Genomic DNA, 17,917 nt, shown 5'->3' with positions numbered 1-17,917 from the left:
TTCCAACATTCCATTGACTCTGGATCAGTTCCTATGGAGTGGAGGGTAGCCAATGTAACCCCACTTTTTAAAAAAGGAGGGAGAGAGAAAACAGGGAATTATAGACCGGTCAGCCTGACATCGGTCGTGGGTAAAATGATGGAATCAATTATTAAGGATGTCATAGCAGTGCATTTGGAAAGAGGTGATATGATAGGTCCAAGTCAGCATGGATTTGTGAAAGGGAAATCATGCTTGACAAATCTTCTGGAATTTTTTGAGGATGTTTCCAGTAGAGTGGACAAGGGAGAACCAGTTGATGTGGTATATTTGGACTTTCAGAAGGCTTTCGACAAGGTCCCACACAAGAGATTAATGTGCAAAGTTAAAGCACATGGGATTGGGGGTAGTGTGCTGACATGGATTGAGAACTGGTTGTCAGACAGGAAGCAGAGTAGGAGTAAATGGGGACTTTTCAGAATGGCAGGCAGTGACTAGTGGGGTACCGCAAGGTTCTGTGCTGGGGCCCCAGCTGTTTACACTGTACATGAATGATTTAGACGAGGGGATTAAATGTAGTATCTCCAAATTTGCAGATGACACTAAATTGGGTGGCAGTGTGAGCTGCGAGGAGGATGCTATGAGGCTGCAGAGCGACTTGGATAGGTTAGGTGAGTGGGCAAATGCATGGCAGATGAAGTATAATGTGGATAAATGTGAGGTTATCCACTTTGGTGGCAAAAACAGAGAGACAGACTATTATCTGAATGGTGACAGATTAGGAAAAGGGGAGGTGCAAAGAGACCTGGGTGTCATGGTACATCAGTCATTGAAGGTTGGCATGCAGGTACAGCAGGCGATTAAGAAAGCAAATGGCATGTTGGCCTTCATAGCGAGGGGATTTGAGTACAGGGGCAGGGAGGTGTTGCTACAGTTGTACAGGGCCTTGGTGAGGCCACACCTGGAGTATTGTGTACAGTTTTGGTCTCCTAACCTGAGGAAGGACATTCTTGCTATTGAGGGAGTGCAGCGAAGGTTCACCAGACTGATTCCCGGGATGGCGGGACTGACCTATCAAGAAAGACTGGATCAACTGGGCTTGTATTCACTGGAGTTCAGAAGAATGAGAGGAGACCTCATAGAAACGTTTAAAATTCTGACGGGGTTAGACAGGTTAGATGCAGAATGTTCCCAATGTTGGGGAAGTCCAGAACCAGGGGTCACAGTCTAAGGATAAGGGGGAAGCCATTTAGGACCGAGATGAGGAGGAATTTCTTCACCCAGAGAGTGGTGAACCTGTGGAATTCTCTACCACAGAAAGTTGTTGAGGCCAATTCACTAAATATATTCAAAAAGGAGTTAGATGAAGTCCTTACTACTAGGGGAATCAAGGGGTATGGTGAGAAAGCAGGAATGGGGTACTGAAGTTGCATGTTCAGCCATGAACTCATTGAATGGCGGTGCAGGCTAGAAGGGCTGAATGGCCTACTCCTGCACCTATTTTCTATGTTTCTATGAAGAAGCGGATGAGCTAAGAGCACAGGTAGACACTTCGGAGTATGACATTATAGCCATTACAGAAACATGGCTAAAAGGGCAGGTTTGGCAGATCAATATTCCTGGTTAGAGGATTTTTAGACAAGGGGTAAAGGGGGGGGGGAAGGGGGGTGGGGGACTGTCGCGGTACTGATTAAAGAAACTATTACAGCGTATGTTAGAGGGATCATAAAATAGGCCATATGGGTCGAATTGAAAAATAAAAAAGGGGCTATCACACTACTGGGTGTGTATTATAGACCCCCAAACAGTGGGAGGGAGATAGAGGAGCAAATATGTAAGCAAATTGCTGTGGTCCAAAAACCATAGGGTAGCAATAGTAGCGGATTTTAACTATCCAAATATTGATTGGGACAAATATAGCGTGAAGGGTATAGAGGGTGCGGAATTCTTGAAATGCATTCAAGAGAACTTTTTTAGTCAGTATGTAACAAGCCCAACATGAGAGTGGCCGGTTTTGGATTTAGTTTTGGGGAATGAAGCTGGTTGAAGGGGTATTAGCGGGAGAGCACTTGGGTGCCAGCGACCATAATTCAGTCAGATTCAAGTTGGTTATAAGAACAAGGATAGGCCTGGAATAAAAGTTCTGAATTGGGGAAAAGCTAATTTTGCTAAGTTAAGGAGTGATTTGGCCATAATGGACTGGAAACAGCTACTTGTGAGTAAACCAGTGTGGGAACAGTGGGAGGCATTCAAGGAGGAGATCTGGAAGGCGCAGGCCAAACATGTGCCCTCAAAGAAAAAGGTTGGAAATAATAATTCTAGAGCCCCCTGGATGTCTAGGGACTTACAGGGGAGGATAAAGAAAAAAAGGGAAGCTTATGTCATATACCAATGGCTAAATACTATAGAATCTTTAGAGGAATATCGAAAGTTAAGAGGCAAAATTAAAAAGGATATTAGGAATGCTAAGAGAGCACAAGAAATTCTTGGCTAGTAAAATTAAGGAAAATTCTAAGATGTTCTGTAAATATTATTAAGAGTAAGAAGGTAACTAAAGAAAGGGTAGGGCCTATTAGAGACCATGAGGGTAATCTTTGTGTGGCGGCGGAAGATGTTGGTAAGGTTCTTAACGAATGCTTTGCATCTGTTTTCACAAAGGGAACGGGCACTGCAGATACTGTTATCGAGGAGGAGTGTGATATTCTGGATTAAATAAATATACTGAGAGGGGAAGTATTAAGGGGTTTAGCAGCTTTGAAAGTAGATAAGTCCCCAGGCCCGGAAGAAATGCATCCCAGGCTGTTGAGCGAAGTAAATGAAGAAATAGCAGAGGCCTTGATCATCATTTTCCAGTCCTCTTTGGATCTGGGCATGGTGCCAGAGGATTGGAGGACTGCTAATGTAGTACCCTTGTTTAAGAAGGGAGAAAGGGATAGGCTGAGTAATTACAGGCCTGTCAGCCTAACCTCCGTGGTGGGGAAAATTATTGGAAAAAATCCTGAAAGACAGGATAAATATACATTTGGAAAGGCAAAGATTAATTGGGGACAGTCAGCACAGATTTTTTAAGGGAAGATCGTGTTTGACTAACCAGATTGAATTTTTTGAAGAGGTAACCAAGAGGGTCAATGAGGGTAGTGCGTACGATGTAGTATATATTGACTTTAGCAAAGCTTTTGATAGGGTCCCACATGGTAAACTGGTCATGAAGGTTAAAGCCCATGGGATCCAGGGCAAAGTGGCAAGTTGGATCCAAAATTGGCCTGGAGGTAGGAAGCAAAGGGTAATGATTGATGGATGTTTTTGTGACTGGAAGGATGTTTCCAGTGGGGTTCCGCAGGGCTCAGTACTGGGTCCCTTGTTTTTTGTGGTATATATCAACGATTTAGATTTGAATATAGGGCGTATGATTAAGAAGTTTGCAGACGACACTAAAATTGGCTATGTGGTTGATAATGAAGAGGAAAGTCATGGGCTGCAGGAGCATATCAATCTACTGGTCAGGTGGGCAGAGCAGTGGCAAATGGAATTCAATTCAGAGAAGTGCGAGGTGATGCACTTTAGGAGGGCTAATAAGCAAAGGGTATACACATTAAGCGGTAGGCCACTTAATAGTGTGGATGAACAAAGGGACCTTGGAGTGCTTGTCCACGGATCCCTGAAAGTAGCAGGCCAGGTGGATAAGGTGGTTCAGAAGGCATATGGAATGCTTGCCGTTATTGGCCAAGGCATAGAATATAAGAGTGGGGAGATTATGCTTAAATTGTGTAATACTTTGGGTTAGGCCACAGCTGGAGTACTGTGTGCAGTTCTGGTCACTGTATTATAGGAAGGATGTGATTGCACTAGAGGGGTGCAGAGGAGATTTACTAGGATGCTGCCTGGAATGGAGAATCTTAGTTATGAGGACAGATTGGATAGTTTGGGTTTGTTCTCATTGGAACAGAGGTTGAGAGGAGACCTCATTGAGGTGTACAAAATATTGAGGGGCCTGGACATAGTGGATAGTAAGGACCTATTTCCATTGTGGAGGGGTCTATTACGAGGGGGCATAGTTTTAAGATGGTTGGTGTAGAGGGGATTTGAGGGAGGATGGGGGCTTCTTTACGCAGAAGGTTGTGGGGATCTGGAAACATAGAAAATAGGTGCAGGAGTAGGCCATTCGGCCCTTCTAGCCTGCACCGCCATTCAATGAGTTCATGGCTGAACATGCAACTTCAGTACCCCATTATAGAAACACAGAAAATAGGAACTCTCTGCCTGGAAGAGTGGTGGATGCAGAAACCCTCACCACTTTTAAGAGATGGTTGGATGGGCACTTAAAGTGCCGTAACCTGCAGGGTTACAGACCTAGAGCTGGTAATTGGGATTAGACTGGATGACCTTTTGTTGGACAGCACAGATAAAATGGTAAGTACTGTAGGGAATTGAATAAGGCCAGGGTGATCGCCTGGACTAGTTTTGATCGCCTGGATGGGTCGGAGGGGAATTTCCACAGATTTTTTCTCCCTAAATTGGCCTGGGTTTTGCCTCTCCCAGGAGATCATATGGCTTCGGTTGGGGTGGAGTGTAGAATGTTTTAGTATAAGGGGTGTTGCAGTTGTGTGAGGCGGACTGGTTGGGATGGGTGCTCTTTGCCTTTCCGTCATTGTTCATAGGTTTATATGTAACATTTAGAGCTGCTGACCAAGGGCTGTGCGGTTCTTTGTCAGCCAGCATGAACATGATGGGCCGAAATGGCCTCCTTCTGTGCTGTAAATTTCTATGTCTCTATGTTTCTATGACCCAAAGTTTTGAATTATGGCAAAAAAGAATAATTGCAGAACAGATGGAATCTGTAGGAATCAGATGAATAAAAGAAGTAGAATTGTGCAAGATTTGCATTATGATTATCCACTTCACTCGACATCACTCTGTATACTTAACCTTTCATGAGGTATCGGGGAATATAGAACAGGGTTGGAAAAATAAACACACTTTTCTTCCTAAAGTAAATGGGCAGTATGTAAAGGTCCCAATTACAATATCATGTTAGTATAAATAGTTTTCACTCACAGGCCAATTATACTACACAGTTTGAGCCAATTCAGAGCAAATTTGGACTTTCCATCAAAATAAACTGTGGAGTGTATTTTTTTTTTAAAACATAATAATTGCAGCACAGAATAGGCCATTCGGCCCAACAAGTCCGCAGTATTTTGCCTTTCTATTAGTGTTTAATTCACTGCCGCTTCTCTTCTAGGAATGCCAAACTTGAAGAAGTTCTGCTCTTCCCTCAGATGGGATTTCTGTTTGTCTCTTTTACCTTGTTCATCTTCATTGCTTTCTGTTTCCCTTCTCGTGTTTGATCAAGTATCTGCCAAAACTTGCTTTCACAGTCACATCTCTTTCCTCACTGTCTCCGTCTCCGACTTAATCCACGTGGATTCCAACTGAAATTCCACCCTTCATGTTTTGGATCCACCCAGGATTACAGATATCTCCGAGATATTCAGCGTTCCTCCAACCACTGCTCTCATCGCATCCTGGGATCCACACTCAACGCTATGCGCGCTGCCACATGCACATTCAATCTCTCTCTTCAGCAGCACTGACTCACTATCTCTAAGCTGTCCTGGTCCGCAGTCCCATTTCATTCTTCGCCTCATCCGGCGCTTTAACAAAAAACATTTTTCCTTCCTTTCAGGTGTCAAGGATCATAAACTTCAACAACTCTTGGACAGCAGCGCCCCTCCGGAACCTTCTTCCCCTTCACTTCCATCAGATCCCATCCCTTCTTGCAATCTCACCCCCTGCCGTGTTTTCACTATCCCCTCTGACCCCGAACGATCACTCCTCAGCAAAGGCCTGAGTTTCATCCCCTTACAACGCCACCTCAATGAATTTTGAACTTGGCACGATGCTGAGCCCTTCTTCTGTTGCCTTCGCCTCTATGCCTACTTCTTCGGCCAGGGGTCTTCCCCCCGTACAGCTGACCCTTTCTCCCGTTTTCAGAATTCTCGCTCTACCTGGACCCCTCTTTCCCTCTCTAGACCTCTTCATTGCAAACTGCCGACGGGACATCGGCCATCTCAATTTCTCTGCTCCCCTCACACACTCCAACCTACCTCCCTCTGAACTTACAGCACTCCACTCTCTCAGATCCAACCCCAACTTCAGCGTCAAACCTGCTGACAAGGGTGGCGCTGTTGTTGTTTGGCAAACTGACCTCTACCTTGCAGAGGCTGATCGGCAACTCTCTGACACCTCCTCCTACCTCCCCCTGGATCATGACCCCACTACTGAACATCAAGCCATCATTTCCTAGACCGTCATTGACCTCATCTCCTCTGGAGATCTTCCCTCTACAGCTACCGACCTCATAGTTCTCCAACCCCACACAGCTCACTTCTACCTCCTTCCCAGATCCAGAAACAGGACTGCCCCAGTAGACCCATCGTTTCAGCCTGTTCTTGCCACACGGAACTGATTTCTTCCTATCTCGATTCTTTTTTTTTTTCCCGTTGTCCAATCTCTTCCCACCTACATCCGTGACTCCTGCGACATCCTCCATCACTAACAGTTTCCAGTTTCCTGGCCCCAATCATCTCCTTTTCTCTATGGACGTCCAATCCCTCTACACTTCCACCCCCCACCAGGATGGCCTGAGGGCGCTCTGCTTCTTCCTCAACCAGACCCCCAACCAGACCCCATCCACCACCACCCTCCTCCGCTGGGCTGAACTTGTTTTCACGTTGAACAATTTCTCCTTTAACTCCACTCACTTCCTCCAAATTAAAGGTGCTGCTATGTGAACCCACATGGGTCCGAGCTGTGCCTGCCTTTTTATGGGATATGTGGAACATTCTTTGTTCCAGTCCTACTTGGGTCCCCTCCCTCACACCTTTTTCCGATACATTGATGACTGTATCAGCGCCATTTCCTGCTCTCACCCTGAACTAGAAAATTTCATTCACTTTGCAACCAATTTCCACCCATCCATCCCCTTCACATGGTTCAGCTCCGACTCTTCCCTTCCTCAACTTCTCGGTCTCCATTTCTGGGGATAGGCTTTCGACCAGTATCTGCTATAAGCCCAGAGACTCCCACAGCTACTTGAACTACACTTCCTCCCACCCTACATCTTATAAGGACTCCATTCCATTCTCCCAGTTTCTCCGTCTCTGTCGCATCTGCTCTGATGACATCACCTTCCACACTAGTGCCTGATAGGTCTTCCTTTTTCCTCAACCAAGGATGGCCCTTCACTGTGTCCGTTCTATTTCCCACACCTTTGCTCTCACCCCTTCTCCCTCTCAGAACCATGACAGGGTTCCCCCTTGTCCTCACCTTTCACCCTACCAGCCTCCACACGTTCAACGGATCATCCTCTGCCATATCCAGCGTGATCCCATCATCAATCACATCTTCCCCTCCCCTCTCAGCATCCGAAGGGACCGCTCCCTCTGCAACACCCTGGTCCATTCCACAGTCACCCCCAACACCCCCTCCCATGGCACCTTCCCGTGCAAGCACAGGAGATGCAATAGCTGCCCTTTTACCTCTTCCCTTCCCACTGTCCAGGGCCCCAAATACTCCTTCCAGGTGAAACAGTGATTTACTTGTACTTCGTTCAATTTAGTATACTGTATTCACTGCTCACGATGTGGTCTCCTCTACATTGGGGAGACCAAACACAGATTGAGTGACCGCTTTGCGGGACACCTCCGTTCAGTCGTCTGTCACTTTAATTCTCTGCTCCACTCCGATCTCTCCGTCCTCAGACTCCTGCACTGTTCCAATGAAGCTCAACGCAAGCTTGAGTAACAGCACCTCATCTTTTGTTTAGGCACTTTACAGCCTTCTGGACTCGTGTAAGAATTGTGACAAAATTGATTCTGTCTATGTATAAATGTTGAAAATGTAGATTATATAGAAAGGCTGCAGTTTGAAGAGACCAAATGGATACCTTCCCCAAGTTCATGTCTCCATAGCTTTGAAACTCATCAAACTAGAAAAGATGTTAACTGGAAAGCCATTAACCTAATCAAGGTATGGCACCGGATCCTCCAGACAGACATGTGTGAGGAGAGCCAATAAGGAACTGCCCTGGAACCAAGACCCAATTATGGGGCTTTCTGAGGAACAATGGACTTAAGGGATATAAAAACCCAAGCAGACTGCTCTTTTTCTCCTTCTCTCCTGAATACACGGCAAACCGCCCGCTCAAGACCAGCCAAAACAGCATGCCGTGTGGTCAGCCAGCCTGCGGAAAGTGACGTATACCTTTTTATAAATCATTATTGTAACACTGTATCTGTTGTAACTAAGTCGATCCGTAGGATAGCTGACAACTGCTGATAGATGTGCGTGTGTGTGTGTTTAATAAACTATTCCAAATTGTTTTAAAAGAATCAGTCTTGCTGTCAATTTAATGCAATAGATTTAGAAATCTTACACTCAACATCGAGTTCAACAATTTCAGACCTTAATCTCTGCCCATATTTTTCTCTGATGTAATTTTTCTGTGTGTCCCATGGCAGCTGGTAATTATCCTGCCATTCACACCCTATCTGAACTAATCTTTTTCTAACTTCTGCCATTACCACCTTAAGTCGTCCCATCATCCCTTTTATCCCTCAAATCTCTCCTGTCTTCCACCCTATCACCGACCTTCTCTTTTGTTCTTTTCTCTCCTCCCCTAGACCTTTCAGTGCTCCTTAAGAATCTGTTCTTCAAAAGAACAGATTCTTAAGGAGCACTGAAAGGTCTAGGGGCAGGCCAGAGACAAAGAACCAAAAGAGAAGGTCGGTGATAGGGTGGCAGACAGGAGAGTTCACTAGGTTGATTCGGGATAAAAGGGTTGACTAATGGGGAAAGGTTGAGTAGGTTGGGCCTCTACTCATTGGAATTCAGAAGAATGAGAGATGATCTTATTGAAACGTACAAGATTATGAGGGGGCTTGACAAGGTGGACGGAGAGAGGATGTTTCCACTGATGAGAGAGACTAGAACTAGGTGGCATGATCTTAGAATAAGGGGCCGTCCATTTAAAACAGTGACGAGAAGAAATTTCTTCTCTGAGGGTTGTTAATCTATGGAATTTGCTACCTCAGAGAGCTATGGAAGCTGGGACATTGAATAAATTTAAGACAGAAATAGACAGTTTCTTAAACAATAATGGGGTAAGGGGTTATGGGGAGCGGGCAGGGAAGTGGAGCTGAATCCATCAGATCAGATATGATCTTATTAAATGGCAGAGCAGGCTCGAGGGGCCGTATGGCCTACTCCTGCTCCTATTTCTTATGTTCTTATGAATGTTACCCAGGCCACACAAGTTGTGCATAGTTCCAACCACGCCAGGGATAGCTACCGTGAACTCCATCCAGATAAGTAAGATTTTTTATGATTTACTTATGGACAAGGAGGAGGTCTCTTGCCCTGGGTTTGCATGCCCCTGACCATGATTGCCTCCCAACCCCCACTTATCTGACTGCCGAGGACTATTCCCTCAGGTCGCCAGTAATGGCCTCGTGCCTCCTGAAATCTCGTCCCCATTATTGGCTTCCTTTGGACTTTAGAAATTTCAGTTACTATGAAAAAATGGCAGAAGAGTATTTCAACTGGTTTATTAACAAATCATAGCAGCTAATTGCTTACATTGGAAATGCAATTTTTGAATATTTACACATGCAGGTTGACAAACACATTACCAAAAATTTGTAACAAAGTAATGGCGATAGACAGGATGTGCACATATGCAATAGATTTTTAACATATAGATAGATTCTATCTGGTTAAAAATGTTGTGCACTAAATCTTTAGTTTATATGTGAACGATCTTGATGCCTAAAAGTGCTAACTACTGTACCTTCACAGTGATGCTCCAATGGTGGAAGTTTGCAGTTAAAGGTTCGACAGCCAATGCTTGCATCAGATCACCAGGAAAGTTCTTAAACATTTGACTTTCCACTGCATCTAAACAAAATTAAATATAAATTTACAATATCTATTTCCTCATTTATTTCGAGTTCTTTTTCATTTTCAGAATTTCCATATATCAGGGGTTTAGTCCTGAACTTGCACTCCAACCAGAATTATGCAATAACCGTTTTAGACTGCTCAAGGCAAGTTTTCCGATATATACATTACATAAAGATCTAATTTATTTGATGCCAAGAAGAAAGAGTTTATTGTACAGAACAGCGGCTTGATACTTGCGCAGCTACAACAAGGCTTTGCCAGTGTCCAGACATATTCAAAGCCTCATTTGCCTAAGCTTATGACATTTAAAAGATATATTAGTAGCAAGACGAAATAAATACATCAGAATGATTCATTTAGGGTATATATTTGAAAATGTAGCACAATCATAATCACAGCACCATTCTGGATGTCTCAGCAGCTGGACTGGTTCCAAGTCATCAATCCCTCCTCCCCGAAGTCTGAATGAGAAAGCAAAATGAGAGCGCGGTTCCTTTCTGCCCAGATGAGAAGAAATGTTTGTTGAACATGGTTAGCTCTTGGTCAAGCCACAAAGGTTCTACAAACCATTCAAACTCAAATTAGGAAAATGGGAAGGTAAAGCTCAGTTAGTGCACTGGGGTTACATCAAGGATAGGAATCCATCCACACATATCAACACCAATGGTCCTTTTAGAAACCCGCCATGTGACGGCTAGGAAGAGATGATTCACAGCTCAAATCCCTGTAGCAGGATCCTACAGAACCTAATGTGTGCGGAATCTCTAACACAGACCTTAAGACAGCGACAGCAGGTTGTATCACACCTAACATCACACTTAACAGACAGCCAGCCACGACGACTCAAACTGGATTGACTCTGGTTACCTCAGCACAGTAGCAATTGCTACCAGCACCAGCTTTACTACCATGCTTCTCTGGGTCATTCCCTTTCAACTAGCAGATTTAGAACACTAAAATCAGTGCTCTCAAGGTTGTTTCAAACGTGTGGGTGAAACAACAGGATAGAGTTCTATGGGTTAAGAGTCGGACACGTAAAGTTTACTGGATTGTAATCTTTCATAGGCATCACCAAGCTATGGACAATTCCTGCCAGAAGGATCTCGGCCCATAAAGGAAGTGCAAACAATCTCAAGCACTTTGCACTTAACAGTTCTTTTGAGAACAGCACAAGAACTTTTGGGGTCGATTTTGTTTAGTGCAGCGCAAATCAGGTGGGCAGTTGGTGGGAAATTGGGAGGGAGCAGAAGGCTCCATCAATTTTGGTAGTCAGGCTTCATTTACATACAACAGGCCAAGTTGCCAGTGCTAAATCAGATTTCCTATAGGCTACTTGCTGCTTGGAAGGGTGGTAACTTCAGTGGGGCAGGGATTTCTGGGCCTGTAAGAATACCTTAAAATGGGAGGACTGGAAGCATCAGGGATTAAACAAATAAAAAAAAAGAGTAGATTTCAGCAGCCCAGAAATTTTATGAACACACGTGGCAGAAAGGAGATAAACTTATGGAAGTCTTTAAGGCGCAAAACTCAAGACTAAACAAAACATGAATGCCAGACTTGCTTCCAGCTTTTACTGACTGTAGTTAAGAATCCCTTTAAATAGCACTGCAAATAAGAACATAAGAAATAGGAACAGGAGTAGGCCATATGGCCCCTCGAGCCTGCTCCGCCTTTCAATAAGATCATGGCTGATCTGATCATGGACTCAGCTCCACTTCCCTGCCTGCTCCCTATAACCCCTTAATTCCTTATCAGTTAAGAAGCTGTCTATCTCTGTCTTAAATTTATTCAATGTCCCAGCTTCCACAGCTCTCTGAGGCAGTGAATTCCACAGATTCACAACCCTTTGAGAGAAGAAATTTCTCCTCATCTCCATTTTAAATGGGCGGCCTCTTATTCTAAAATCGTGCCCTCTAGTTCAGTCTTCCCCATCAGTGGAAACATCCTCTCTGCATCCACCTTGTCAAGCCCCCTCATAATCTTATAAGTCTCGATAAGATCACCTCTCATTCTTCTGAATTCCAATGAGTAGAGGCCCGACCTACTCAACCTTTCCTCATAAGTCAACCCTCTTATCCCCGGAATCAACCTAGTGAACCTTCTCTGAACTGCCTCCAAAGCAAGTATATCCTTTCGTAAATATGGAAACCAAAACTGCAAGCAGTATTCCAGTCTGGCCTCACCAATACCTTATATAGCTGCAGCAAGACTTCCTTGCTTTTATACTCCATCCCCTGTGCAATAAAGGCCAAGATACCATTGGCCTTCCTGATCACTTGCTGTACATGCATACTAGCCTTTTGTGTTTCATGCACAAGTACCCCCAGGTCCTGCTGTACTGCAGCACTTTGCAATCTTTCTCCATTTAAATACTAACTTGCTCTTTGATTTTTTTTCTGTCAAAGTACATGACCTCACACTTTCCAACATTATACTCCATCTACCAAATTTTTGCCCACTCACTTAGCCTGTATGTCCTTTTGCAGATTTTGTGTGTCCTCCTCACACATTGCTTTTCCTCCCATCTTTGTATCGTCAGCAAACTTGGCTACGTTACACTCAGTCCCTTCTTCCAAGTCATTAATATAGATTGTAAATAGTTGGGGTCCCAGCACTGATCCCTGCGGCACCCCACTAGTTACTGGATGCCAACCAGAGAATGAACCATTTATCCCGACTCTTTGTTATCTGTTAGTTAGCCAATCCTCTATCCATGCCAATATATTATTCCCAACCCTGTGAACTTTTATCTTGTGCAGTAACCTTTTATGTGGCACCTTGTCAAATGTCTTCTGGAAGTCCAAATACACCACATCCACTGGTTCCCCTTTATCCACCCTGTTCGTTACATCCTCAAAGAACTCCAGCAAATTTGTTAAACATGACTTTCCCTTCATAAATCCATGCTGAATCTCTGCCTGACCGAATTTTGCTTTTTCAAATGTCCGGCTACTGCTTCTTTAATAATCGATTCCAACATTTTCCCAACCACAGATGTAAGGCTAACTGGTTTATAGTTTCCTGCTTTTTATCTGCCTCCTTTTTTTAAATAGGGGCGTTACATTTGCAGTTTTCCAATCTGCTGGGACCTCCCTAGAATCCAGGGAATTTTGGTAAATTACTTGGTAAATGACTGCCCCTAACCTGTACCACCCATGCTTCGTACAGCAGACACCTCAAAACACTGAAGAATTACCACCAACGCTGCCTCTGCAAGATCCTGCAAATCCATTGGCAGGATAGGCGCACCAACGTCAGTGTCCTCGCTCAGACCAACATCCCCAGCAGTGAAGCACTGATCACGCTCAATCAGCTCCATTGGACGGGCCACATTGTCCATATGCCTGACACGAGACTCCCAAAACAAGCGCTCTACTCAGAGCTCCAACACGGCAAGCGAGCCCCAGGTGGGCAGAGGAAATGCTTCAAGGGCACCCTTAAAAAAAATTTAACATCCACATCCGCACCGACACCTGGGAATCCTTGGCCCAAGACCGCCCAAAGTGGAAGAAAAGCAAAGCATCGGGAAGGCAGTGAACACCAAGTCCCTTCGTCAAGAGCAAGCTGAAGCCAGCGTCGACAGCAGAAGGAGCGTGCGACAACCCAGGCCGCCCACCCACCCGTTCCTTCAATCACCGTTTGCCCCATTTGTGACAGAGACTCATCAGTCACCTGAGAACTCACTTTTAGTGTGGAAGCAAGTCATCCTTGACTCCGAGGGACTGCCTATGATGATGATGACCACCCATGGTTTGTGAGCAGGCTGAGGAAGTAGCAATGGCAGCACTGATTGACACAAGGAATCCTTAATTTATCACTCCCCTGATTTAAATATTTTAATTAGGTCAGTGCCCGTTTCTAGTGGGAGTGCCAGCTGCCTAAATTGAGTCTGCTCAAAAATCAGAACAGCCAGATCTCCAATAAGTCAGTGGATTTATTTTTCCCCTGGATCTGTAATGAGACCAAAAGAAAACAGCCCTTTAACTTCACTAGATCTGCCACAACATAGATATCAAGAGCTCTCTAATCATAGGTAGATGGGTGCACTCTACAGCTTTCAAGAGTCAAAGACGCTGTGCTCACTAGCCTGTCGGACTGTTTATTTCAGTATTATTTTCTACCAAATATAAACATTACAAAGCCATAAGTTCAATTCAAGTAACATTGAAACAGATTCTCAGAGGTCTGAATTAAACTCAGTCCCATTATTGAAACAGTGAAAATTAGAACATAAATGCCTGGTCTAAGGAATAGCAGAAAATAATATTCAAATTTGACAGAATATTATTATAAATGAATAAAATAGATAATCAGACAGCCATGAATAAAAGACCGTGGGCGAGACTTTCCATTAGTTTTCCTAGCTTGATGACTACGCACATGCTGCAGATTAGTGATGGCAGAAGGTATATTGAAGAGCATTATGTGCCCAAAGAGGTGGCAGACTGAGTAGGAGGAGAACGAGAACTTACACCGACGCGCTTACAGGGAGAAGCGGTCTTATCTCAGAAAATGAGCAACAATGTTATATTAAATAAAATAAATTTAGTGTATAAATTCACACTGAGAACTGTACAAAACACCCCACCCAACAACATTAAAACATTTATCTCATCTATTACTTTAACACTTCCAACAAGACTTCAAACACAGAGAACACAAATGCAAAAAGAAAGGTACCCCCCTCCCCCCTAACATTTATTCACTAGCAACATCAAAATACTCTCAACTACAACTCCTGCGGCCATGCACCTCACTTTCCTTCACCCCACCACCGCCCCCCCCAACGGCCGCTTCTCTCCACCTCTACCCCTTCTCCTCCAAGCCACCTTGCCAAGGAGCTCCTCAGGTGCTGCTTCATTTGGGGGGGGGCAGGGATGACGGCAGATCCGCTGGTTGGCCGGATGCTGGAGAGTAAGGTCCTGAGGAGGGAACGCCATCTGAGCCAGAAGCGAGAGCTTTCTCCTGACTCGCACGTGTCGTTGGCAAAGGGGGTGTGGCACCTTGGGGTTCAGTGCCGTGTTCCGGAAACACTGGTAGCACTGTGGCACCAGTGTTCCTGGCTATCACCTCCAGGGCCACAGCTATCCACGGCACCTACTCTGTCATGGTTGCGGATATGGTGGCCAGCTGTTGGGATATGCCCCCCATTGTCTGGAGGATCTATTGACTTATGTCAACACTCCTCCTGGACAAATTATCCATATCCCCGCTTAGATCTGCCACTCGTGGTGCAGTCCTGCTGTGTCGAACCAACCTCCGCAGGGTCGGTGCCGGCATGGAGACATTTGGGGTGCACTGCAGCAAAGTGCTTGGGCCCGCTACCTCCACGGTGGAGGAGGACATGGTCGCAGGAGCACTAAATGTCATCGGTGTAGTTAACATGATGGAGCTTGTTGCTGCAGGCTCGTCAAAATCCTCTCTGTCGTCAGTGGAGAGGGCACCCTGCAGCTCCACAGGCGAGATTCGGGGCTCCTCACCACCAGAATGACGATCCCCCGCCGACGCCGAATAGGCACCTTGCCTCGGTGCTGTTGCCTGTAACTGCGCTGTTGGCTGAGCTACAAAACATAAATGAGGTTATTAGAGGAGAAGGGGATTCTAGGGTCACAGGGTGATTCAAACGCTACACACAGCATATGCACGAAAACAGCACCACTGCTTTCAAAATAATCACAGACATCACATTTAATGAACATAACAAATTCTGCATTACAATGATTTTCATGAGCCCATCATTAATTAGATAACACTTTCATCAATCATCTATCATATATTGTTTGGATATTGACTTTACCACGCAATGGTGTACACTTTACTCACGTGGCATCACATCAGGTTATGATGCTGCATGCATGGCCGTCCGGGGGTGGCTCCCCACTAGTACCAGCGCCCACTCCTCAAGGTCGGTCAGCTCACACATCACGGGTGGGCCGCCACCCGTGCGCCGCTGCTCGGCCCTATTCTTCAAAAGCTTCTTCTGCAAAAGGTAATAACAGCACGACATGGCATAAGATCATTGCGTGAGATCATTGCTAGGTACTGTCACAGATGCTGATACAACACGTTATAATTATTATTAATAATAACCTAAAGACGTACACCGTAAATGTAGACTTTGAGTTAAACATTCCAGGTCTAACTGCAATACATCAGATCTGAATTTATTCATTCACTCATTACACTTACAATTCCAATTATATAAATATATAAGTAAATGTAAATAAATGTAATACTTACTCTGCTGGAGCAGCGCTTGCGGCACTGGTTGCCCTCACGCACCTCGTGCGTCATCAACGAGACCACCTCAGCTATCTCGGCCCAAATTTTCTGGTAAACCTTTGGGGTGGGCTTCCAATGTGACTCCACCTCCTGCAGGAGGGCAGCATTTGCCTCGTCGGAGAATCTCCTAGCTCGTCTTCGTCCTCCCAACTCGACTTCCTCTCCAACTTCACTGCTCTCATCAGCCTCCTCCCCCTCCACATTGTGCTGTCCTGCCTCCTCCATGCCTTCCATGTAATTAATTTTTTTTTGCCAATATTTTTGTGTCACCAAACTAAATAGTGCTCTAAATTATTCTTACTCCTCCCAAAAATCTTTCCTACCTCGCACAACAGCCAAACCACAAAGAACCAGACAACACACCTACACACACTTTCACTTCCTTTCTGCTCTCGCTCTCTCCTGTGCATGTATTGATGACCCCTGACCTCCTGAAACGCAGGAAAAGACCATTTGCTATGGACGCCGACAGAAGAAAAAAAAAATTACAGCAAACACACATTTCACATTGCTCCCGCTATAGCCCATTTTATAAAATGGAAAGTAGGGGTTTTGAAAATGGACGGTAATCCGGCGATCTCAAAACGCATAATAAATGCCAACGCTGGAAATAACGCCCACTTTTGGGCGATCTGCACAATAAATGGAAAGTCTAGCCCTATGGGTCCGACTGAAAGGGGGTGCACCTACCGATCATAGAAGATTTTTCTTTGTCCCAATCCATGGGGTGGAGTCTCGAGCGAAATGCCATTCTTTGTACTTTTTATTTTGTTCTGGACGGTGAAGTCGGGTCGCGGCGGGGCGGAAGTGCGTGGGGAGTGGGGCGGACATTGGTACAAGTCATCAGCGCCGTGCTGATAACGTCGCGCTGATACATAGCAACATCCCTCCCCTTCGGTTAAAGGGGAGGGCCGCTGTAAACTCTGCAGCCACGTTAGTGGCACCCACTGGGTCACCAGGGAGAGTTTCGGCCGGGCCAGCGGCCCAATATCCAAGAGAGGGTTGGGCCGCTGGCCCGGCTGAACCGTGGTCACCATTGTCGGGGCGACCTCGGAGTCAGCCAGCAATTAAAGTAAAATGGCAGCTGCGGCAGTGCTTCCCGCAGGAGAATGCTGCTGGGGGAACCGAGCGGCGGCCGATCTGCTCCCACGGGGCAATTTCCCACGGGGGGAGCGGAAAGGGGTCGCCCCTGGTCTGGAAGGGGTCAACGGGGTGGGAACACAGGTGGGGTGGGAGCACCGACGGGGCGGGAACATCCACTGCCCCCACCCCCCCCAAAAAAAGAGGGCAATGTCGCGATTGTTGGCGACTTTGCGCCGATCGAGCGGTGAGTGCTTTCCGCACCAACACCGCCTCTTTGAGGCCCCTATGAAGGCATAAGTCTGTAGCTGTATGTTTAAACTAGCTGAGATAAGCAGGTGACTAAATTATTTAAAAAAAAACAAATTGTTGAACTTTGGTTGGATTTACATTCCGATCAGCCAGGGAATCCTCCAACTCCAGCAGCAGCTGGATCAATGAAGGGGACTTTACATCTTGTCCTGACAAGAAGTCCTCCATTACCACTAGTAGAAGGGTTACCAATAGAAGATGCTGTCCCAGGTCAGAATTGGTGACTGTTAGTGTTGATTAAGTGTAACAATGATATTCATGCTAACCAAATAACAAAGCTTTGCAAAATAAATTTGTTGAG

At 45.4% G+C, this 17,917-nt stretch overlaps 1 protein-coding gene across 1 annotated transcript in view; it reads right to left on the bottom strand.

The window, feature by feature from the left end:
- Positions 1-17,917, bottom strand: part of LOC139267078 (gamma-glutamyl hydrolase-like) — a 268,758-nt gene that overhangs the window by 23,921 nt on the left and 226,920 nt on the right. The window contains exon 12 of the mRNA XM_070884891.1: positions 9,830-9,936. Coding sequence (XP_070740992.1) covers positions 9,830-9,936 — 107 coding nt within the window. The remainder of the gene's footprint in view (positions 1-9,829; positions 9,937-17,917) is intronic.

The sequence above is a fragment of the Pristiophorus japonicus genome, chromosome 1 (assembly GCF_044704955.1).
Source record: "Pristiophorus japonicus isolate sPriJap1 chromosome 1, sPriJap1.hap1, whole genome shotgun sequence".
In the NCBI taxonomy this organism is placed as follows: Eukaryota; Metazoa; Chordata; class Chondrichthyes; family Pristiophoridae; genus Pristiophorus; species Pristiophorus japonicus.
This window is presented reverse-complemented; position numbering and strand designations above follow the sequence as displayed.